This window comes from Nematolebias whitei, chromosome 10 (genome assembly GCF_014905685.2).
Source record: "Nematolebias whitei isolate Nwh7 chromosome 10, NemWhi1, whole genome shotgun sequence".
Taxonomy (NCBI): Eukaryota; Metazoa; Chordata; class Actinopteri; order Cyprinodontiformes; family Rivulidae; genus Nematolebias; species Nematolebias whitei.
This window is the reverse complement of record NC_056507.1, coordinates 37,270,998-37,294,999: the sequence shown is the minus strand read 5'-3', so window position 1 is coordinate 37,294,999 and position 24,002 is coordinate 37,270,998. Positions and strand designations below refer to the sequence as shown.

Sequence of the window (24,002 nt, the reverse complement as noted above, 5' to 3'; positions counted from 1 at the left end):
TTCATTTTTATCATTACATTATGGAAAATAATGACCTTTATCACAATATGCTAATTTTTTGAGAAGGACCTGTAGATGTTTTGTAGAATCTGGTTCATCAGATTTAATTCAGTTCAGTTTATTTATACAGCGCCAAGTCACAACAGAAGTTGTCTCAGGGCACTGAACAGAAATATTCATATATATAAAATAAGTTAACAGAAACTTTCATATATAAAAATAATAATTTTATTTTATTTATCTGAGGAGCTTTGAGTTTAACTCATCGCGGAACTCTCAGTAGCAGGACTTGGATTCTGGACACGTCTCCAGAATCGGTCCTAAAGTGCAGGTGCAAATCCAGGCTGAGCTGAGCCAGGCTGAGTATGTTTGTGATTCAACACTGATGAGTAGTGTTTTTACTTATATTTCGCCGTTGGTTAGCGGTAGCGTTCGCTCCGCTCCCGTTTGTTGGGAGGCTTCCAACCGCGTGGTCGGCTGGACTGTGCTCCAAAGTTTGTTTATGACTACTATGTGTGTGATTTAACACTGGTGTGTAGTGTTTTTTACTTATACAGTGCCTTGCAAAAATAATCGGCCCCCTTGAACTTTTCAACCTTTTGCCACATTTCAGGCTTCAAACAAAGATATAAAATTTTAATTTTTTGTGAAGAATCAACAAGTGGGACACAATCGTGAAGTGGAATGAAATTTATTGGATGTGTCAAACTTTAACAAATAAAAAACTGAAAAGTGGGGCGTGCAATGTTATTCGTCCCCTTTACCTTCAGTGCAGCAAACTCACTCCAGAAGTTCAGTGAGGATCTATGAATGATCCACTGTTGTCCCAAATGACTGATGATGATAACTAGAATCCACCTGTGTGTAATCAAGTCTCCGTATAAATGCACCTGCTCTGTGATAGTCTCAGGGTTCTGTTCAAAGCGGCTGTTTGGGCGGCTGTGGCTGAGTGGTTAGAACAGTCGTCCTCCAATGTAGGAGTTGGGGGTTTGAATCCACCAGCAGTCATATGCCAAAGTGTCCCTGGGCAAGACACTGAACCCCTCATCGCCTCCGATGTGTGTCCCATTGGTGTATGAATGTGATGTAAAGCACTGATTAGTCTCTTTAGAATGATTTGTTCAATTAGCTTTGTAGAGATCTAGTAGAGTGCAGTATAAATGGGTAAATGAGGACACAGATTGTAGTGTAAAGCGCTTTGAGTGTCTTGATCAGATAGAAAGTCGCTATATAAGTACAGTCCATTTAACATTCAAAGCGCAGAGAGCATCATGAAGACCAAGGAACACACCAGGCAGGTCCGAGATACTGTTGTGGAGAAGTTTAAAGCCGGATTTGGATACAAAAAGATTTCCCAAGCTTTAAACATCCCAAGGAGCACTGTGCAAGCAATCATTGAAATGGAAAGAGTATCAGACCACTGCAAATCTACCAAGACCCAGCCGTCCCTCTAAACTTTCATCTCGAACAAGGAGAAGACTGATCAGAGATGCAGCCAAGAGGCCCATGGTCACTCTGGATGAACTGCAGAGATCTACAGATGAGGTGGGAGAGTCTGTCCATAGGACAACAATCAGTCGTACACTGCACAAATCTGACCTTTATGGAAGAGTGGCAAGAAGAAAGCCATTTCAAAGATATCCATAAAAAGTGTTGTTTAAAGTTTGCCACAAGCACCTGGGAGACACACCAAATGTGGAAGAAGGTGCTCTGGTCAGATGAAACCAAAATCGAACTGTTTGGCCACAATGCAAAACGATATGGGGGGAGTGGTGGCGCAGAGGTTAGAGAGGTGGGCCTGTGATCCGAAGATCGCCGGTTCACGCCCCGGCCCCGACAACATCAAAAAATTGTGGGTGGGGTAGGTGAAACACCCACACTTGCCCCCACCCTCATTCGCCCCACTCTGGACCCATGAGCAAGGCCCTTAACCCCCACCATGTGCTCCCTAAAACAGGTCTCTCTTGAAAATGAGTTCTCGTGGCTCAATGAGAATAACCTGGATAAATAAAGGCTAAATGAAAAAAAAATATGTTTGGCGTAAAAGCAACACAGCTCATCACTCTGAACACACCATCCCCACTGTCAAACATGGTGGTGGCAGCATCATGGTTTGGGCCTGCTTTTCGTCAGAAGGGACAGGGAAGATGGTCAGAATTGATGGGAAAATGGATGGGGCCAAATACAAGACCATTCTGGAAGAAAACCTGTTTGAGTCTGCAAGAGACCTGAGACTGGGACGGAAACTTACCTTCCAACAAGACAATGATCCAAAACATAAAGCCAAATCTACAACGGAATGGTTCACAAATAAACATATCTAGGTGTTGGAATGGCCAAGTCAAAGTCCAGACCTGAATCCAATCGAGAATCTGTGGAAAGAGCTGAAGACTGCTGTTCACAAACGCTCTCCATCCAACCTCACTGAGCTCGAGCTGTTTTGCAAGGAATGTGACTTGCAGCTGTAATTGCAGCAAAAGGCGGCGCTACAAAGTATTAACGCAAGGGGGCCGAATAATATTGCATGCCCCACTTTTCAGTTTTTTATTTGTTAAACAAGTTAGACACATCCAATAAATTTCATTCCACTTCACGATTGTGTCCCACTTGTTGATTCTTCACAAAAAATTAAAATTTTATATCTTTATGTTTGAAGCCTGAAATGTGGCAAAAGGTTGAAAAGTTCAAGGGGGCCGGATACTTTCTCAAGGCACTGTATTTTGCCATTGGTTAGCGGTAGCGTTTGCTCCGCTCCCGTTTACTGGAGGCCTGCAACCGCGTGGTCGGTTGGACTGTGCTCCAAAGTTTGTTTATTACGTAGCCAGCTGAGTTCCTGGCCTTGTTTTCATTGGTGATGGCTAGCGTTTGCGCACCCTCTCCCAGTCATTTTCTCCAACCTCATAGATGGTTGGACCAAGCTAGCGGTTCCAGCCTCCCTAAGTTCTGGCCTGATTTTTATTGGTGAAGGCAAGTGTTCACGCCCCCTCTCCCAATCACTTTCAACAACCTCATAATCGGTTGGACTGGGCTAGCGGTACTAGCCTCTCTGAGTTCTGGCCTTGTTTTAATTGGTGAAGGCAAGCGTTCGTGCCCCCTCTCCCAATTCTCTTACCAGCTGAGCTAGTGGTGTTAACCTGTCTGAGTTTCTTTGCCTTAATTGGTTACGGCAAGCTTGCGCGCTCCCTCTTCCAATTTTTCGGCCTTATGTTTTGTCCTGGCAGCGGCAGCAACCGGACTCTCCTCCCCACCCATGCCTGAACTGGCTCCGAAGGAAGATGTGCCATCCTTGGCTGCCTCTGCCGCTCACTTTTTAGGTGAGGAGGAGGGGCATTCATCTCAAGTCTCAGAGACAACTACACTTTCTTCATCTCGGAGCACAGTTAGTGGGTCTGGTGACGGCTCAATGCAGGACGTCATGTGTATGGCCCTGAGACAACTGTAGCTGGACATCCCGCAACCAGAGGAGTCCACCCCTGGAAGTGCCTTCTTCAGGCACGGACAGGCCCCTCCTTCCTTTTCTGTCCCTCCATCGGAGGAGTTCCTGAGGGAGTTGCATGGTTGCTGGCGGGACCCCAAAGTCTTTGCGCACCTCTCCACAGATGGCCGAGTGTTGGCAGCTATGCATGAGCCAGCTGCAACAGGGTTGGTTTGCATGCCGGCGAGCGAACCTGCTGTTGCCTTGCTCATCGTGTCACCATAGGAAGCTCTGTGCAGTGATGCTCGGTGCCCAAGAGCTCAGTGTTGCGTCACGGATGAATTCTTCTGCAGAGCTTATTGCGCCAGAGCGCGTGCTGACCACCTCGGCAATTCCTTGGCGCACCTCATGCTTACCCTCTCTGCGTCCCTTCAGGGGACTAGTGGTATGACAGCAGCAATGGGCTTTAGCGATGCAGCACTTCAGACCTTTGCACTGATGACGAGGGAGCTTGGGCGCGTGATGTCCTTCTTGGTCCAGGCTCGCCAACAGGTCTGGCTGGCGCAGTCAACATTGACTGAGCCATGTCGTAGAACCCTCCGTAATGTCTCGGTGGTGCCGGGGGAGTTGTTCGGTTCGGCTGCCTTGGAAGCACTGGAACGGACCGTCCAGGCAGGACAAAGAAGGCAGCAACTTTTGAGTCTTAGCAGGGCAATGCCCCTCCACCTCCTCGGCATCCAAGGCGCTCGTCAGCAGACCCCAGCATTCGGCCGCTGCCTGGGGGTCATAATCGGTCTTTACCCTCGTGTGGTACAGCAAAGACCCAACAGGAGCTTTCGTGAGTCAGTCCACCAACCAGCTGGGCAGGTTCGGACCAGGGACTCTGGCCGCCGCACCCCCACAGCCCCTAGGGGCCATGGAGGGAGACGGTGATGCCACCAGGCCGACCGTCGGATATTTTTCCCACCAGCAGCTCAGTTACCGGGCTGCTCATGCCGTGGACCCATGGGTGGTTGCCACTCTGACCCATGGTTAATTCAATTCAGTTTATTTATATAGCGCCAAATCACAAAAAAGTTGTCTCAGGGCACTTTACAGGAACATTCACATACATAAAAGCCAATTAGTAAAGTTCTCTATCTAAGGAATCCAGCAGACAAGTTGAATCTTGGCTTTGTTAGTTACTGGCTACAGTTCCAACGGCAGCCTCATATCTCACGACGGGTCAAGATGACTGTAATCGCCGACCCGGTGAAAGCTCAAGCACTAGACCAGGAGCTTTCCGCCCTCCTGGCCAAGGGTGCAATCGAGGCAGTGGACCCTCTGCAACAACCCAGAGGCTATTACTCGACTTACTTCCTTGTGCAAAAGAGGACGGGCGGGTTTTGTCCCATTTTAGATCTGAGGGGACTCAACCAGTACCTAAGGGATCTGCCCTTCCAAATGCTCACGACAGCAGAAGTCCTTCAAGCTGTCACGAGGGGAGAATGGTTCACGTCTATATAGATCTGAAAGATGTGTATTTTCATGTGCCTATTGCGGCAGAACATCGCCGCTTTCTCAGGTTTGCCTATCGGGGTCACCACTAGCAGTTCTGTGTACTCCCATTCGGGCTCTCCCTCTCCCCGAGGGTGTTCACTTGGTGCGTGAAGGCAGCCCTCTCTCCTCTGCAGGAACACTGAGTGAAGGTTCTGCCGTACTTATAGACGATTAGCTTCTCTGCGCCCCGTCTCGGGCCTGTGCCTTTCACGATACAAAACGCCTGCTCGCTCATGTGTCTCAGTTGGGCCTCAATGTCAACCTGGAGAAGAGCTGCCTGATCCCTTCCCAGACAATCACCTTTCTTGGGGTGGTTCTGGATTCGCACTCCACGAGAGCTCGCCCATCCGCTCAAAGGGTGGCCGGCGTACTCCAGCTGGTCAGTCGGTTCAGGCTGGGCAGGCAGCTCCCCTATGTTGCCTTCCTGAAACTACTCGGCAAACTGACGTCAGTCACTCGGGTGGTGCCCTTAGGCCTGCTGTCACTTTGCCCCTTGCAGAGGTGACTCAACAGCTTTTGCCTGGATGCCAGGCTGCACAGGCATCTCAAGCTCGCAGTGACGTGGTCATGTCTTCATGCCCTAACTCCATGGAGGGACGAAGTTTATTTGTCCAGGGGTGTCCCCATGGGAGTGGTAGTGTGTCGCAGGGAAGTGGTCATGACAGATGCCAGCTCCATGGGATGGGGTGCTGTGTGGCAATGCAGAGCGGTTCAGGGCCACTGGGGTCAAAAGGACTGCTCCAGGCATATAAATGTGCTGGAGCTGTGTGCAGTGCACTTGGCACTCAGGCACTTCCTGCCTCACCTGGAAGGGGGGCATGTTCTCGTTCGGTCAGACAACACCTCTGTTGTCTACCACATCAACCACCAGGGGGGCACCAGGTCAGCACAACTTCTGAGTGTCCAGAGAGCTCCTGAAATGGGCCTCTCCTCGCCTGTCCACCCTGCGGGCAGCGTACTGACCAGGGCGACACAATCAGGTCGCAGATTTTATCTCCCTCCAAGGGTCCGCTCCGGGAGAGTGGTCCCTCCACAGCGACATAGTGCTGATGATCTGGGACCGTTTTGGTCAGGCAGAGATAGACCTGTTTGCGACAGAAGAGTTGACTCAGTGTCCCCTATGGTACTCTCTTACGTGGGTGTCAGGTGTGCTGGGCTAGGATGCATTGGCTCATCTTTGGCCAAGGGTCCTCCTATATTCCTTTCCACCCCTTTCTCTAATTGGGCCAACATTTCAGAGAGTCCTCAAGGAGGGCCACAGGATGCTGCTGGTGGCTCCATATTGGCCAGCATGACCACTGCTACGTAGTCCATGTCAGGGCGTCCCATGGTGTCTTCCGACCATGAGGGACTTGTCGTCTCAGTTGGGGGGACTGATATGGCACCCCAATCTTCAACGCCTTTGGCTGTGGGTGTGGCCACTGTGAGGCTAGGACAGCAGCTGACTGGAGTTTCGAGCCCTGTCAGATGCATCATCCTTGGCGCCAGAGCACCCTCTACTCGTCAGCAGTACGAAAACAGGTGGTGTCTGTTTTCCCAATGGTGTTCTGATCACAACGAGGATCCAGTCTTCTGTACAGTACCCACCATTCTGGAGTTTCTTCAGTCTCTCCTTGGTAAGGGTCGCTCTCCTTCGACGCTTAAAATTTATGTAGCGGCAATATCATCTAATCACGCTGGCATTGATGGCTGTACAGTAGGGAGCCATAATCTAGTCTCTCTTTTTCTGTGTGGTGCCCATAGGTCGCACCCGCCGACAGCTCCACGAGCACCAGGTTGGGATCTGTCCTTGGTTCTCGAAGCTCTGTGCCGCCCTCCGTTCGAGCCTCTGACGCAGGCGGACCTCAAGTGGCTTTCATGTAAAACGGCTTTTTTGTTTGCTATTGCCTCAGCAAGGAGGGTCGGCGAGCTGCATGCTCTCCCAGTCAGTCCCTCATGTCTCAGGTGGGGACCTGAGGGCTCTGGTGTTACCTTGTGGCCAAACACTGCATTTGTACCAAAGGTGTTAATTCACTCTCATTGTAAACAACCATTGAGGCTGGCACGTTTTCAGCCTATGCCTGGTGAGGGGTTTGGATTATTGTGCCCAGTGAGGGCACTGGAGGCATACGTTGCAGCTACTGCCGTGATACGACATTCAGACCAGCTGCTTATCGATCGATCTGTGATCTTAGTCCTGCTCAGGCTAACTGTTAGCTCGTCAGACTGGTGAGAATTTTATTTTTTTTTCCCAAACTGAGGTTGTTCAAAAAGCTATGACAAGTAGATACGTTTTTAAAACCTTTCCACAGAACCAATCTAAAAAATAATGTTCAAATTACTCCATTTTGTAATGTTAATTAAAAGGATGGTGAAACATTGTGAAAAAGGAAAGATAACAGAAAACAACGGTGCAGTGACCCTGCAGCAAATCTCAAATTTACTGAGAAAACAAACATTTTCCTGTATTAACACACTTTCCTACACATTACTGTATTAACGTGGAAATATTTCGCACCCGATACCCAATAATCCTCCATAATCATGTTTTGACATTTTTCAGTCAGTATTAGCAAGAAAACAAGTTCCATTGTCTTTGTTTTTAGAGGTGATAGTAATGTAAAACATTGTAAAACCATGATCAGTTCTACCTGAGGCTGCTGCTGGTCACCATAAGGTGGGACTCTGTGGTCCTGAAGATGTTGTGGATGGCTCGAGCAGCCAGCACCTGCCTCATGGCTTCATAGATCACCTCCTGATTGTTCCCACAGCGAACGGCCATGGAGCCCTGGAAGCGTACAACGAATACTTGCTGCAGGAGGGAATCTACAGAGACATACAAACATCAGCCACTGGACACAAATCACTAGCAAATGACTAAAAGACCTTAAAATACTCAAAACAAACAAGAAAAAAAAAAAGGTGAGCCAAACATAGGCAGTGTCTGAAACTGTACAGAAGATTAAAGTGAATTCAGAACAGAAATATGGTTACCGTCACTCTCTGTCGTACAGTCATCTGTTTCTCCAAACGGATTTGTGCGTCTTAAAGGATGAAAAAAAAAGTTACCGTAATAAACCCCAGAGTTGTTTATTAGGAGGAATTCAGCTTCTTAGATATTTAATACACTTAATGTGGCAAACATTTAGGAAAATAGCATCATCTACCAATGTCCCCACTTGCTTCCTAGACATGGCTCAACAGACAAGCATCCTTTCGCAGGTGCACCCTCACCTCCCCCCAGTTCTGTTCTGATCCTGAAACTCAGACGCTGGCAGCATGATGTCGAACTGAATAGGTGTCCCAGGAGCTATCAGGTCCGCTGGTTCTGGAGCAGTTCCTGTTTTCTGGGAATCAGTGCCAGAAGTGTGAACACCTCCTGGCTTTGCTCTGCAGGGACAGAACACAAGACGACGTTTAAGAAAAAAAAGTATCACCAAAACAGCAACAGAACAATTAAAACAAACAAATAAATGTGAGCCTACTTCAGACATGATCTGTAACTGACAGGAAATGATGAACTCCTATCTTATTTGTGGTGGGAATGACTGAGGACACAATTTACAATTTACAAAAGTAATAAAAAAGTAGTAAAAAAATAAAAGGATTTGATATTCCCCCACTCACACTGCAGTTTGTTTCAGAGCAAATCTAATAATAGATACAATTACTGGTCAGTATAAACAAGAGCACAGCTGATTAAGAACAGGCTTGGAAAGCATTTTATTTTAGATTTTTTGTCATCAATTATCCAAACATGAGATTATTAAGACGATGATCATTTGCAAAAAAGAGACAACGCAATATCGAGGGGCCAGACGCCTGGTGTGAGTATTCAACCTGCAGCGTGTCTACAGAATCAAACATCCATGTTCGGCATGTGTGTATTAAAAACGATGAGCAGTGGGTTCATATCATCACCAGGGGGTTGAGGTAGAGGCAGGGCAGCCGACTTGGGACCAGAAAGTCGAAGGCTCAACTCCCCGCCATGCCCACATCATGGTGTCTCTGAGCAAGACACCTAATCCCTATCTGCTCTCTGGGTGCTTACATAGCTGCCCATTGTTCCACCTGGATGTATCCCATGTGTGATGGGTTAAATGCAGAGAACTAATGCCATCATTGTATGGGTACATACAATGGTGACAACACATAGCACTTTACTTTACTTTACTTTACCAGAGTGGGACTAAATGCTGTGCCTGACCTGTCAGGGTTGGGCAAGCCGTCTTGTCTCTTCTCAAAGCTGGTGATTGGAGTGACTGCCTGAATGGCCGTTTGGTTCAATCGGATAGCCACAGCCTGAAGAGACAAAAAGTTTAACGATTAAAACAAAATGTGGAAAAAAAATGGAGGGAAAAACCCAAGGGCATAGAGTTTTACAAAAAAAACAACAACAACAACAACAACAACAACAACAACAACAACAACAACAACAACAACAACTATCTTACAGAGATATCCTGATGCATGCTCAATAATCCAGGAATAAAAATCCAAAAAAGTTAAATCTGGTCCTCTGGACATTCAAAAAAACAAAACAAAGCAAAAAATATATAGAAATGTTTCGTCTCTCATCCGAGAGACTTCCTCAGTCTGAGGTGCTGTATTCAGCTCAGTCTCTTAAATAGCACCTTCTCAGAGTGGATCAACCAGTTTTGCTGCCGACAACCAAAACCAGCTGATCACATGGTCAAGAAGGACCATCAGCCTAACAATGGATCATTAGCACACTGATGGCTGTTTACTATTCACAGGGGGTTGAGTGATACTAGCAATCACAGCATTGTAAGAGGGGGACAGTTGAACCCGGAGGCCTCCACCCCTGTTTAATGATGGACGATTTCTTTTCACAAAGATGGCCTCCTTTACTCCTCTCTCAAACCATCGTTCCTCTCTGTCCAGGATGTGAACATCTTCAATCAATCAATCAATCAATCACCTTAATTTTACCAGGTAGAGCTTGTTGAGATCGAGATCTCTTTCACAAGGGTGACCTGGTCAAGTGGTCATCAGCACACGTCACAGGGTAATTGACAATAAGCATTTACATTTATCAAAAGAAAAAAGAAACTACTATCACGATAAATAAATGTTAACAGTTTGAAACCATCAGGATAAGACAGACTTCTGTAGACATTAAATGTAGAACAGACATCAGTTTAAGTATACAGAGTTAAAAGTGAACAAGACATGTATATTTGATAAGTAGTGTTTTAGAAACATCTGCAATGGTCCAGATTTTTGATAACATTATCTGATACGGTTGACATGAAGGATCTAGGCGAGATGAGTGTTGATAGTTTCAAATCTGTCTGTAAGTTGTTCCAGGCTGAGGGGACGGCGAAGCTGAATGCTCTTTTTCCTAGTTCAGTTCTGACCAGAGGAACTGACAGGAGGATTAAATCATTAGAGCGCAGGGAGTAATGATTGTGTGATGTTTGTATTAGGGAGGTAAGATATGACGGGACTAGGTTTAGAAGGGTCTTATTATAGATGAAGGATATCCAGTGAGTGTATCTGCGAGCGCTGAGAGAAGACCAGCTAGATTTGACGTAAAGTTCACAGTGATGAGTGCGATAATTGGAATCAGTAATGAATCGAAGGGCACCATGATAAACTGAGTCTAAGGACTGTAGGTATTTTGATGCAGCACTCATGTACAGCACGTCACCATAATCTAATATCGGCATAAAAGTTGCAGCTACTAATGTTCTCCTGGCTTTACATGAGAAGCAGGATTTATTTCTGAAGTAGTCACCCAGTGAAGCTTCAATTTGAGTTTAGTGACCATTTTGGAGATGTGGATTTTAAATGACAGTTTATTGTCAATGTTGAAACCTAGATATTTGTAGGTGGAGACCATTTCTATTTGTTCTCCCTCTTGGGTTTCAATTTGAGGTGGGTTCTCTGGTTGCTGCTTTCTGTTGGATAAAACCATGATCTTCATCCCTGAAAGAGTGACCGCTGGCCTGGAGATGAGTGTAGACCACAGAGTCCTGGCCTGATGATGTTGATCTTCTGCGCTGGGCCATCCTTTTGGCCAGTGGCTCTTTAGTTTCCTCGATGTAAGACTGATCACAGCCCTCCTGACACTGAACAGCATACACAACATTACTCTGTTTGTGCCGGGGGACTGGATCTTTGGGATGAACCAGTCTTTGCCGTAATGTATTTTGGGGTTTAAAAGCCACTGGGACGTTATGTTTAGAAAATAAACGTCTCAGTTTCTCTGATACTCCCTCAACATACGGAATGACCACTGGTCTGGGTGTGGGTTCCTCCTTTTTACCTGATGGCTGACTGGAGTCCTGTTTGGGTTTCTTCTCTGCTTTCAGGAAGGCCCAGTTAGGATATCCACATTGCTCTAGAGCCTGTCTTGTGTGGGATTTCTCCTTCTGCCTGGCTCCTGAGCTAGTGGGGATGCTGTCTGCTCTGTGGTACAGAGTCCTGATGACTCCTAACTTGTGCTCCAAAGGGTGATGGGAGTCAAACTGCAAATACTGGTCTGTGTGGGTGGGTTTGCGGTACACCTCGGTTTGCAAATGTCCTTTATCAGAGACTGAGACCTCACAGTCCAAGAAAGACAACCTGCCATTTTTTACATCTTCTCTTGTGAACTTGATGTATTTATCCACAGAGTTGATGTGGTCAGTAAAATGTTGGACTTCCTGAGATTTAATTTTAACCCAGGTGTCGTCAACATACCTGAACCAATGACTTGGTGGTGTCCCTTGACGTCCTTTTCAGGGATTGAACTTTTTTGGATATCTTACAGAGAAAACTTAAAGATTTAGAGCTTCACCCAACCAGCTAACTTAATAACTTGCTGTTTGTTTGAAATCTGAATTATTGACAAAATGCAAAACGTGATAACTTTACTGTGTGTGTGTGCGTGTGTGTGTGTGTGTGTGATGAATCACTGAACAAACTTTACTGAAACTATCAGAACGTAATCATATGATGTACATCTACAACAATTAATTTTTGAATCAGCCCAATTCAAGATGGCTGCCTCAGCATATTGACTTGAAAACAAATGTCTGTAACTCAGTTAGTTTTACAGAAATTGAGCTAATAGTCGATGTGGTAGTAGCTGAGAGTCACACAACTCACACTCTGAGCAGTACATCTTATGGTATTGCATGGCATCATCTACAAGGGAGTTAGGGTGCTGGAGTTCTCCAACTGGAACATTGGTGGTTTGATCCCCAGCCCCTGCAGCAAGCCAAAGTGTCCATGGGCAAGACATTGAACCCTTCACCTCCCAATGGGGGATATGCTGCTTTGAGTGAGAATACAAAAGTGCTGCATATCGTGGGCAAAAATATTTAATAGAAGCACTGTATGAGTGTTTGTGTGAAAGGGTGAATGAGAAACGTGGTAAAGCACTTTACATCATAGAACCTGCAGAGGGTTAAAATGCTCTATATACCTGTAAGTGTGGACCATTTAGTCTGTGGCATGAAAGGCAGCAGGTGATATGTGCTCTTTAAAGTAATACTACACCTTTAATTTGATCTAATATTGTCAATAATTATAGCTTCTATATTTTGTACAAATACAAAAGTATCAGCTACAAGTCTTACCCTTGACTCCTGAGATGACAGACATTTAATTATTTTACACATAATGACGTGTTTTCAAAGGCACTTGTGAGACTCCTCTCTCTGTGCAAAGTTGTTTTTATTCAACATGTTTGTTTTATATACATTTCTTTTTGTCTCTCACTTGTGATGTGCATGCCTGTGAGTAGATGTGAAACTTTACCTCAGGATTGTCTGTCAGGTAGATCTGTCTGGAGATGTTGTTCACCGTGCAGATCCACTGAGAACCAAACACAAATATCCACATAAGGTCTTCATGCAGTGGAGTGAGGCTCAACAGCTTCCTCATTGTTTTATGGTGGATACTTGCAGCAGCACTTTATGATCAAACATTTCCTCGTTCACACTAACCTCTTCATACTCCTTTTTGCTCTCAGCTTGTAGAATCATAGACCTGAAGACAAAGACTAAAATATGAACACACTTCTCTCTTGTGTAAGTTTGTGTGGATCCATTAATGCTGAGAGAGGAAACTTACGTTTTTCCTGAAGGGGAGGTGATTTGAAAACAATAACGTCTGTCCTCACACTCCACAGCCATGACGGAGCTGTTGTCCAGGTCCAGCACCATGCCCCCCGCCACAGCCCCCCGAGGCTGGCACATCAAGTTCCCCCCCTGGGTGAAAAAGAAAAGTCGATCCCAGGCTGTGGTCACCAGACCGGTTTTACTGGACAAAGAAGAAAAACAGAAATAAGAATTTGTGGCACAGTTAAAGGCCTAGCATTCCTTGTGTATCTTCCGCTGCCTTCAGAGTTTCTACAAAGATCACTTTATGATGAGAAAAGACACAGTTGCACCCATTTTACTCAAACCTTTAAAATAATGGTTTGAATCCAAAATATAATCAGTGGTAGAACTCCATCTATTGATTTATTCCTGAAAGTTTGAATAAACTCTTTGCACTGTTCATTTTGCTAACAGGTTGACTAACAATTCATGCTGAAGTTTAATCAATCAACCTTTATTTATACAGGTAAATCCCATTGAGCCTCGAGGACTCATTTACAAGAGAGACCTGATTTCAACAAAGAAAGATGACAACAATGGACAACAGCAACAACAATAAGCAGTTATAAAAACTCATACTACAGTTTTTTTTTTAATTTTTTTTTTATAACAAATAGGATGGCTAAAAGGAAAAAGGTAACAAAACAAAAAACAGCTAGATTCCAAGACAAATGTAGAAAACTAAAAACAGGAACATGTCTGCATTGGACCCTGCCAGGAGTCCAACAGATTCTTAAAGCCACTTAGAGAGGTCAAGGTTGAGAGCTTCAAATCTTTTTGTAAGATATTCCAGGAAACAGGAGCGGAGTAGGACCTTTTGCCTAGTTCAGTCCTCACTGAGGGAACACTGCAGGTAACAATGTCCTGAGAGCGCACGCTGTAGCTGCACTCACGCAGAGACATGTAGGAGGAGATGTATGAAGGCAGCAGACCAAGAAGTGATTTAAAGATGAAAATGTACCAGTGAGAGAGTCTGCGTGAAGTTAATGATGTCCAGTTAACCAATGAATACAGAGTGCAGTGGTGGGTACGATAATCACAGCCAGTTATGTATCTTAGTGCACCATGATAGACAGCATCCAACATCTGCAGGGTTCTTGTAGGAGCGTTCATGTAAATAATATCACCAAAATCAATTGAGGGAAGGAAAGTCACAGATACAAGGCGTTTTCTAGCATTCAAGGTTAGACAGGATTTGTTTCTGAAAAAGAAACCCAGTTTAACTTTCAGTTTCAGTTTAATGCTAAGATCTAGAACTGAAAGTATCTGTTTTGAATGACTCCGAGCAACAATTAAACCATATTTTAGGACAATGTCTGTAGAATTGACTGAAATATAGCCATTGCTGCATTTTTTTTTTAAGATGAATTTGCTGTGGCAGCCATCTTAAATCAAGATGGCTCCAAAAGTTATTCAATTGTAGGGGTACGTTCAACGATTATGTCCTGTGTGTTTCATTGTAGTCCAGTTCAGGTGTTCATGAGATAGTTTGCTCACAGACAGACAAAGCTGAAGTCTTAATAGTTGACAAAAATTTTAACAAAGAATCTGCACAACTTGTAAGTGTTGGGTAGCAGTTTCAGCTACTGTCACAGCAAATGTTAGATCAATTTCTGGAAAACTGGCAGAGTTAGAACCATTTTTTGTTTGTTTTATTAGTCAACTGGCTGACAGACACACACACTGGAAAAAACATTATTGTCCACCTTTCGACGTTCTGCAATCTGCAATAAATACATTTTCTTACAGCTGCTGAGATCAAAATCAGTGAACGGATTCCTAAAACACCTAAAATTATTGTGCCAACATCAAGTTACTCTCATCTAGGGGTTGAACGAATATATAATTTTTAAACTCGACATTAACATAATAAAACCCGAGTAGAACTCGAGTATTTGACGACGTCATAGATCTCAAGATACAAAAATAAATAAATAAATAAAACCGCAAAAAAAATTATTTACAAAAAAAAAAGACCAACAAAACATTGGTAGTGTATATTATGCTCCTACCATTTATCATACTGCAAATAAGTCACAGGAAAAACTAAACTATTAGTTATTATTAAACTGCAAACGTGAAGAAACGTGCAGCACGTCAAAAATGAAACTTAAACCGAAGCTGGTTCTGGTTCGGTGGATTGGACCCGGTGTTACACCACACTCTGTGACCTGCAACAGTACAACACCGCCCCCTACGGTCATACGGTGGTCACATAATATGACGTCACTACGGATACTCGACGTAACATTTTTAACCTCGATAGATGTCCTAGCAATCGATGTGTAGATTACTCGAGTACTCTGCTAATGTCCTACTCTCATCACACTTATAGTTCATCAGATGAGCAAGTCTGAAGTGTGAAGGCTACACAGTGTCATAATTTGTAATAGACACTTCTTTTGGCTTTTCCCGCCTCAGGTGTCTCCACAGTGAGTCATCCTCCTCCATCTCACTCCGTCCTCACACCAACTACCTCCATGTCCTCTCTAACTGCATCCATATACTGCATCTCCTCTTTGACCTTCTACTTCGTCTTTTTCCTGTCAGCTGCATTCCTAACATCCTTCTACCAATATACCCATAGTGCCTCCTCTGGACATGTCCAAACCACTGTCCCTCCTCTGGGCATGTCCAAACCATCTCAGTCTGGTCTCTCTAACTTTATCTCCCAGTTGTTCAACCTGTGCTGTACCTCTGATGATCTCATTCCTAATCTTATCCATCCTTGTCTCTCCTAAGGAGAACCTCAACATCTTCATTTCTGCCACTTCCAGTTCTGTCTCCTGTCTTTTTGTCCATGTCTCTGTCTCCAGACCATGCAACATAGCTGGTTTCACTACTGTCTTATAAACTTTTCCTTTGACCTTTAACGACACCCTTTTGTCACAAATCACTCCTGAAACTTTTCTCCATCCACTCCATCCTGCCTGGACTCTCTTTGTGACCTCTTTACAACAGTCCCCATTTTTCTGGACAGTGGAAGTAGCAAATGACTGAAATAAATTTAGAGGTTCAAATTAGTAATATTAGCATGACTCAAAAATGTTTTCATTTGTGTGTTTTCTTCCTCTACATCCTATTCACAGTAGTATCCTTTATATGTTTTATCTGTACAACACTGATGGCTCATGGTGCACTGGGTGACTCTGAACCTCAATACTGAGAAACCCATTTCAGATTGCACATGGCCTGACTCCATCTGCAAAGCATCTGAGGTTGTAGGTAAGGTGCAGGGCGGTGCTCCATGGAAACATTTTCACTGGTGTCACAGACATTTGTAAAAGAGTTTTGATGTATATGAGGTAGCAACAGAGTTTGACAGCTCTGACATTTTCACTAAATCAAAATGCGTGCAACGCTGCACTTTCATCCGCTCCAGCCATTAAGGAAGTTCCCCTTCTCATACATCTACCCTACAATGAGCTGACGGAGCATGCTGTCGTCGTCTTATCTGACCCACCTTGTCTTCTCTGACAGACTAATTTCCTTCTCGGTTTAGGTTTTATGCAGGCATTACAGGATGGGAAATATTTGATTAATTTGGTTATTTAGGTGGTTTCTTTAATTTTCTAACTTATAAAACACACAAGAGCTACTAAATTTATCTTCTTCCACAGCACCTTTTGACACGCTGAGAGGCACCATTGAAAAGCAAATGTCACTGGATATCTAGATAAGGTCAAACCAAGTGTAATTATTCTTACTTCCTGATGTTGAGGTAGCCAGCCTTCTGAATAAGTGTGCGGTTAAAAGAGTCTGTGTCCTTATCTGGCATATAGACCGTGTCTTCAACAGACAAAAGCTCTTTCTGGGACGTACGCATGGCCTCTGCCTCCACGTCCAACTGGGCCTGGATACTAAACAGAAAAACAAGATTGATCCTATGTGACAGTCATCTTGAACTGGGCTGCCTCCAAAAGTTTAGCAGTTTTAGATGTACATCCAGTGACTACTTTTTGAGAGTTTAATTGAAATATTCTCCAGTGGCTCAGGAGATATTTTGCCAACACAGACACACACACACACACCAACAAAAGTGTGGACATGATACAATGTAAGGGCTGGACATGTAAAAATCCCAAGGAATATTACGAAGATACAGATAATCTCAGTGAAATAATTTCCATTTAATGCCTGCTTTTCGACAGCTGGCAAAAAATGTAATTGCCTGTGTGTGGTTGTCTATAGTGTCAGTAAAATATCTGTTGAAACAGGTCATGATGCATGCTCAATAATACAGGTAGAAAAATCCAACAGGACTGAGTCAGGTCCTTTGGACATATTCTTCTTGTTGAAACGTAAAATTTTTTTATCCAAAAAACTTCTTCAGTCTGAAGAGCCACAACAAACTCAGTCTTATCAGCAGCACCTCCTCACTGTGGATCAGCCAGTTTTCTAGTGACATACAGAACTAGCTGGGCACATGATAAAGGAGTAAGTAAGTGTAAGTGCTATGTGTTGGCATCGTATGTTCCCATGCAATGATGAAATTAGTTCTCTGCATTTAACCGATCACACGAGATACACCCAGGTGGAGCAGTGGGCAGCTATGTAGGTGCCCGGGTAGCAATTAGGGATTGGGTGTCTTGCTCAGGGATACCACAGCATGTGGGCATGGCCGGGAGTAGAACCGCAACTTTCTGGTGCCAAGTCCTACCTCTACACCATCTCAGACCCCCAGGACCATTAGTCTAACAATTAGTTGTTAGTGCCCTGATGGCTGCTTGCTATTCACAGAGGGCTGAGGGACACGCGGGAGAAAACGCAGTTTTTCGGATGTTGATTCGAGGAAAGTCCTTGTTGACACGACCGTATTTGGTGTTTACATGTAACTGTAGACCACACCCCCACTCCCCAAGTCCACTGCATTTGCCATGTACATTCACTTAATGCGCATGTGCGAAGCCTAGGACAGGTCTTTTCTATGGCCAGCTAACAACAAAGCCTTAAAGCTGGATTTTGGATACGAGTCGACAGATTTGACGTCAAGCTGGCCCGCTTTGTCTAACAGCACTGGTCACTGAGACACTGGTCTCTGAGCAAACCAGCACCGACGAGGATGATGTTGGACTTCCCACTTCGGTGGTAATCAGTAGCTGTCAAGCAATGCTACAGCAGGTAAATCCACATTCTTGATAATGTTTGCTTGTGTTGTTGGGTTACACAAATAACCAAGTTTTTATTTTTCCTGAGAGGAGAAGCTGCCCCCCCACCAGCGTTCCGAAAGAGAGCATACATCTCGGCGGTGCAGGAGGATGTTGAAAAGAGAGAGATGTTGGAGCATCTATTCACTTATAATTCCCCTCAGTTCTTTTTTCCCAATCCATTCAATGTTTTAAGCTGCATTAAGCAAAGGAGTGACAGCCTGTACAAGCCAGATAAACAACATGGCGTCAGAACCCAGGATGACAAGAGAGGAAGAGTCCAGTTCATTAATGTAGTTTAAAGTTCAGTTAACATGATTTTAATAGTGTTCAGTTTAATTATCGGTGTTTGTGTGACATACAGTTTGTGGTGTTGAATAAATAAATAAAAATTAAACCTGATGTCTTCATTTTCAACTTTAATAACATGTTTTCCATTATCAACAACAGTTTAAATTGCATAACTTGAATTGCATAATATCCAGATACCTTCATTTAACTCGGATATCTTCATTACATCTCCTACCACGAACAGAAATACTGTTTATTATTGTTACTGTTATTATTTAACACATTTAGTATGTTCTAGTCCAGCGCCACGCGTGCAGTATATGCCTGCCTCGACAGGCTCGTTAGCAGTTTTGAACTGGATCCGACTGGAGTCTCTTTCGAACACAGATGTCTGTCACAGCGCCTATACTTCAACATAGATCAACTACGAGACAAATTATATTCTATCAGTCGTAGCACAGAAAGCAGTATGTTACACTCTGGCACCATTGTGAGAGATATATGCCGTTGGTCCGTGCATACATGAAATGTACACCTGTAGTGCACATGTGCTTTCACACCTCAGCGGGGAGTTCCACTGAAAACCTCCACTCTGAGACCTGGGTTGAAATACCACCAGATTCAGAGAGGGCAGGGGGTGGTGGTGTGTAAATGAACAGCCGAACCACAGAGGAAAAGCTGCGGTTTCACTCAAAATATGTGCCGTGTGAACGGCCCGAGGGGTACCAACGGCATCGTAAGAGGGGGACAATTAGACACGGAGGCCTCCACCCCCATACACCATTAAACAGGGGCGAAGGTCTACATGTCCCTTTGTACCCCTCTTACAATGCTGTTATTGCTAGTATCACTCTGAATAGCAAGCGGTCATGAGGGCACTAACGACCAATTGTTAGGCTGACGGTCCTCTTTTATCCTGTAAACTGCTAGTTTTGGCTGTCAGCAACAAACTGGTTGATCCACTATAAGAAGGTGTTATTTATAGACTGACTTTGTTGAAGCTCCTTAGACTGACAATCTTTTGGATAAAAGACAAAATGTTTCAACAAGAAGACTCTGTCCAGAGGACCTCACTTACTTTGTTAGAATTTCCATTTAAGCTCACACACAACACAACACATGTATAATAATTATACTGAAATACACATTAAAACTGAAAGTGTCTTACTTTTGAGTCATTTTAGACACAGAGGAGAGAAAATTTTCCATCTTCTTTGAAACCAGCTCAATGCCCTTCTTAAAGAAGCTAATCTGTAAAATAAAACATTTGTAGTTTACTAATTTAGACCTAGGTGCACCTGTTCACCTGCTTGTCAACAGAAACAGCTAATCATATAGCTAATAGCTAATATGTTGCCTTTGTGTCATTCTTCTATGTACTTTTGACATCGAAAAGGTATTTTCATCTACACAACTGCAGCTGACTGAACATTTTCTCCTTTGGACCATTCTCTGAAAACACTAGAGATGGTTGTGTATAAAAATCACAGTCAGCAGGTTCTGGAATACTCGGGACCAACCAGACTGCCACCAACAACCATGTCAAGATGAAAGTCACTTTAGTTCTTTCTTTGCTGTTCTCATACTTGGTTTGAACTTCAACAAGTCATCATCACCACGTCTAGATGCCTGAATGCATTGGGTTCCTGATTAGCTAAGTGTTAACAATTGAACAGGTGGACTTAATAATGTGAACGGTGAGTGAATTTTCTCCTATACAGTTAAATATGAAAATATTTTTACGTCTTATAATTTTTGTATATGGCAGTAAAACACATTATTAGCAAAACCACAATTAAAAGCAACTTCAGGCATCCTTTTTAATCCCACCAACAGTATGAATCCAAACATTTTGGTAGAAACTATGAATTAATGTGTTTTAGAAAGTGGAACCCAGTTTTTTTTTTCTTTCTTTAAAACAAAACCTATTTGGAAAAATAGTGAAGCCACCCTTCTTTCTATTACCCATCAAATTATTTCAGTTCTAATTCTAGGCCAGTGCTAGGATAAAAAAAATAAAACGCTTATTTTTCCAGAGCACTTATTTATTACATTAAACAACGGTCCTTTGTGAACTAAATCAGTTCAATGGAGTCAATAGCTTCTACTTTTACTGAATTTGAATGCTGACATGATAAGATTGGACATAGTGGATAGGTCAGAAGCAGCTCAGTACCTGAGCCTGAGTGTAGCCGAGCATTGGTTCGAGCATAGCCACTCTCTTCCTGTACTGCAAGGCATTGAGGGCGCAGTAATACTGCAGTGACGCCTGGTGCTGCTTCCTCCTGGTGTATGCCACCTCCTTCACCAAGTCGGCCTTCAGCTGTCCACACAGGAGAGGGTTGAGCATGCAAATACACACTGCACACAAGGCCACAAAAACTCACTGTGAAGGTCTGCACAAGGTATGCAAACTCGTGTCTTGCTCTCTGGCATGCAAAGCAGGAAAAAGCTTGTAGGGTTTTTTCTTTTGTTCATTCAAAGAGATTTGCCAACATGCTGAAGAGATGCAAAGTCTATACTGGAATACTTAGTGCTTTAAGGGCACACTCATGCCAGACAGCATAGAGCCGTTTACTTTAATATCATATTGTCTCCAGTACTTATAAAACTCTCACTGCATTAACAGGAGCATTGATGTGCTGTGAAGCTTTTAACGGTTTCTCACGGATGAGGAAAAAAAAACCTCTGCAGCATTTCTACCTTCTCGTTCTCCTTCTTCTTGGGCAATCGACTGTATTTGACCATAGCCGCCTCATGCTCTGCACAGCAGATGAGAAAGGACATAAGTATCAAATAACAACTGGAGAAACTGCCTTCTCTGTAAAAATACACCGTAAATGCAGAAATTATTTTACTGAAATCTTCTGAGGAAGCAACAAATGAGTTGGTAATGCAAAAGGAAATAGAACTCTACAAACTAAAGAGAAGAAAAACACTAATTAAAAGCTAAGAATTGCTAAAGTCTTGCTAAAAGCTACAAATAGCTAAATTCTATCTATGTAAAAGCTAACTGTAAAAATAGGCTAGCTAAAAGCCAAAAGAAGCAAAAAAAAAAAAAGGTGGCTAGACGCTTAAAGCAGAAAAAGGCTAGTTGAAAGCTAAAATGTGCACAAGTCCAACTGAAAAAGCAAAACAGAAGCTAGAAGCTAAAATTAACAAGTTTAAAGTATTAAAATATTAACTTGAACCTTAAAGTAGCTAAAAGGAACAGAACTGTGGTTTTAAACAATAAGCAGCAAAATAGTTGTTGAAAGTAGCAAAACGTTAGCTAAAAACTAAAAGTTGCACAAGGGAAAAAAATTAAACAAATATGCTAAAGCAAAGTAAAGTTAAAATAAAAAGTATGAAAAGTTACAAAAATCAAAAATTCATAGCTCCCAACTCCTGCATAAATGTTTTTAACTAATAAACTGCAACACACATAATTCTTTTAAAAAGGGAAAAAAAGTGTAAATGTTCAATCATCATTCACAAAAATTTAAATACACTGCCTGCAATTTCTTACAAACAAAATACTCACCATCAGTGGCGATGCTAAATATTTCCTTCAAGGTGCTTATCTCTGCAAAGTTCAGTTACACAATCAACAAGCTGTTTTTTATTCTTTGGTTGTTTTTTTTTTTCACTTTTCAATGTTCCCCTACCTGTGAGGTCCTTCTCTCTGAACTGAATAAGAGGAAACACCATGCTGTCAGCCATCTGACTGGCTAAATCAGAGTGAAGAGAGTTTAGCTGAAATCACACAAACAGATTACATATAAGGACACGAACTGAAGCTGAACCTTCAACAAACATCTGAACCACCTCAGTTTATATTTACTGGAACATTTTCTGCCAGTAAGACAGGAAACATCATTTTCACTGATATGGAGGTGAACAATGCCTCGCCTAGGCTGTGATAAAGTCACGCTGCGATAGAGAGGTTTTAGTGAAGAAAATAATTAAACTTTCTATTTACACTGATTCTGGATGAAGCCCCGTGTGTGTGTGTGTGCAGACCCTGCTGTTTATCCTCATGCTTATCATCAGAGTCATACAGACATTCAGTTTAATCTCAGGGGTTTAGCAAATGCTAAAATTCACAAGATTAGGTCCAGAAGACTAACTATCTGTGATGTGTTTTTTTCAGTGCACATTGAAAATCCTGACTGGGCAGACTCCTGAACCCCTGTGGCTGATGAGTATGGGCCCACCTGTTTTATCTATAAATATGAGCTCCATCTGCATATTCACACCACACACTACATTCATCTCCTCTTTAGACCCTCAGTTCCGGCCTACCTGTGGCGATAATCTGCAGGTCTTGAGTTTTTTTAGTTTAGATTAGAATATTAGAGGAGCGCATGTGCAAAATTCTTTATGAAGAAGTGATTAAAAAAAAACAAGAACTGAGCTGCAGCTTATCCTCACCCTTTCCCACTGCACAAACACATAAGAAGTTACAGGCCTCACCTCTCCCACAGTCTTTGCAAAGTTCTGCAGGGTGCTGATTACTTCTTCATCACCTTTACCCAGGGCAAAATTCTGCACAAAAAAAGACAAAGGGAACTAGTTTTAGCTGTAAAACTTGAAAAGATTTGATGCAAATCGAGCCAAAACAAGACGTTTGAAGGAAGAGAAAAAATTAATCATGGTATGCATGTAACATCCCCAAACATGCTAATAAACTAAATGTGAAGATGCTGAGGTTAAGTACTGCTTCTCAAACATCCCTTGCTGGTCAGTACGGATTGTTTTAATCCCTTCTCTACAAAATGTGGGCTAATATCAAGTTCTAAATGAAGATACGATGAGATAAATTATTTTTTATGTGCATTGATTTATGATCTTTTCCTAATCATTCACGAGCAACATGATGTTAGGAGGAGGACATCTGTGAATTCATCTGTTCACAAAAGTCGATAACTTGTGGGGGGGTATGTTGGATAAAATAAATATCCTTTCATAATATCTTTACTCAAATAAGCCACTCTGAGGACACAAGAAGATTTTTCAACCCAGTTTACTTGCAGGGGTAGACGGTCACGAGGAAGCTCAACAGATGTACAAAAGTTACATGCTTTTAGCTTCGTCAGTGAGAATCTGCGCCGGACAGAGAGCTTTACACATGCTTATCAGACAGAGCCGAGGTCAAGACCACCTCGGCTTTCCAGCTTACGAGGAGAAGGTCTTGGAGTTTATCAGGTGCCTCCGTGTCCCTGCAGGCTCCTCTCTGAGCAGTCAAAACAACTCTCTAACACACATACATTAATTTAACATTAGTTAGTGATAAATATCCATAACCGTTACCTAAATTCCCCTGACAAAGTCATTAAACACATATTTGTTAGAGCACATCCAAGAAGGAGGTTCAACAAACAAGTTTATTCATAAACTCAGAGTAACTTCAAGTAGGGAAAATTATTTTGATTCATTTACCCTCGAGTTAATAATTCTGTATCTACTGCACTTAATTACTCTCAAGATTATTCTATTAATATCATCTTTCAGAAGTACTAAACTGATAATGTATCA

General features: G+C 43.1%; 1 protein-coding gene across 1 annotated transcript in view; it reads right to left on the bottom strand.

The window, feature by feature from the left end:
* The window catches only part of appl2 (adaptor protein, phosphotyrosine interaction, PH domain and leucine zipper containing 2), a 44,221-nt gene that overhangs the window by 5,928 nt on the left and 14,291 nt on the right, over nucleotides 1–24,002 (bottom strand). The window contains exons 4-17 of the mRNA XM_037683026.1: nucleotides 22,941–23,012; nucleotides 22,133–22,220; nucleotides 22,009–22,050; nucleotides 21,189–21,247; nucleotides 20,662–20,808; nucleotides 19,654–19,736; nucleotides 16,755–16,907; nucleotides 13,019–13,207; nucleotides 12,892–12,934; nucleotides 12,704–12,760; nucleotides 9,141–9,235; nucleotides 8,168–8,323; nucleotides 7,928–7,977; nucleotides 7,585–7,759 (exon numbers count right to left, since the gene is read on the bottom strand). Of these exons, the coding sequence (XP_037538954.1) occupies nucleotides 7,585–7,759; nucleotides 7,928–7,977; nucleotides 8,168–8,323; nucleotides 9,141–9,235; nucleotides 12,704–12,760; nucleotides 12,892–12,934; nucleotides 13,019–13,207; nucleotides 16,755–16,907; nucleotides 19,654–19,736; nucleotides 20,662–20,808; nucleotides 21,189–21,247; nucleotides 22,009–22,050; nucleotides 22,133–22,220; nucleotides 22,941–23,012 (1,409 nt within the window). The remainder of the gene's footprint in view (nucleotides 1–7,584; nucleotides 7,760–7,927; nucleotides 7,978–8,167; nucleotides 8,324–9,140; nucleotides 9,236–12,703; nucleotides 12,761–12,891; nucleotides 12,935–13,018; nucleotides 13,208–16,754; nucleotides 16,908–19,653; nucleotides 19,737–20,661; nucleotides 20,809–21,188; nucleotides 21,248–22,008; nucleotides 22,051–22,132; nucleotides 22,221–22,940; nucleotides 23,013–24,002) is intronic.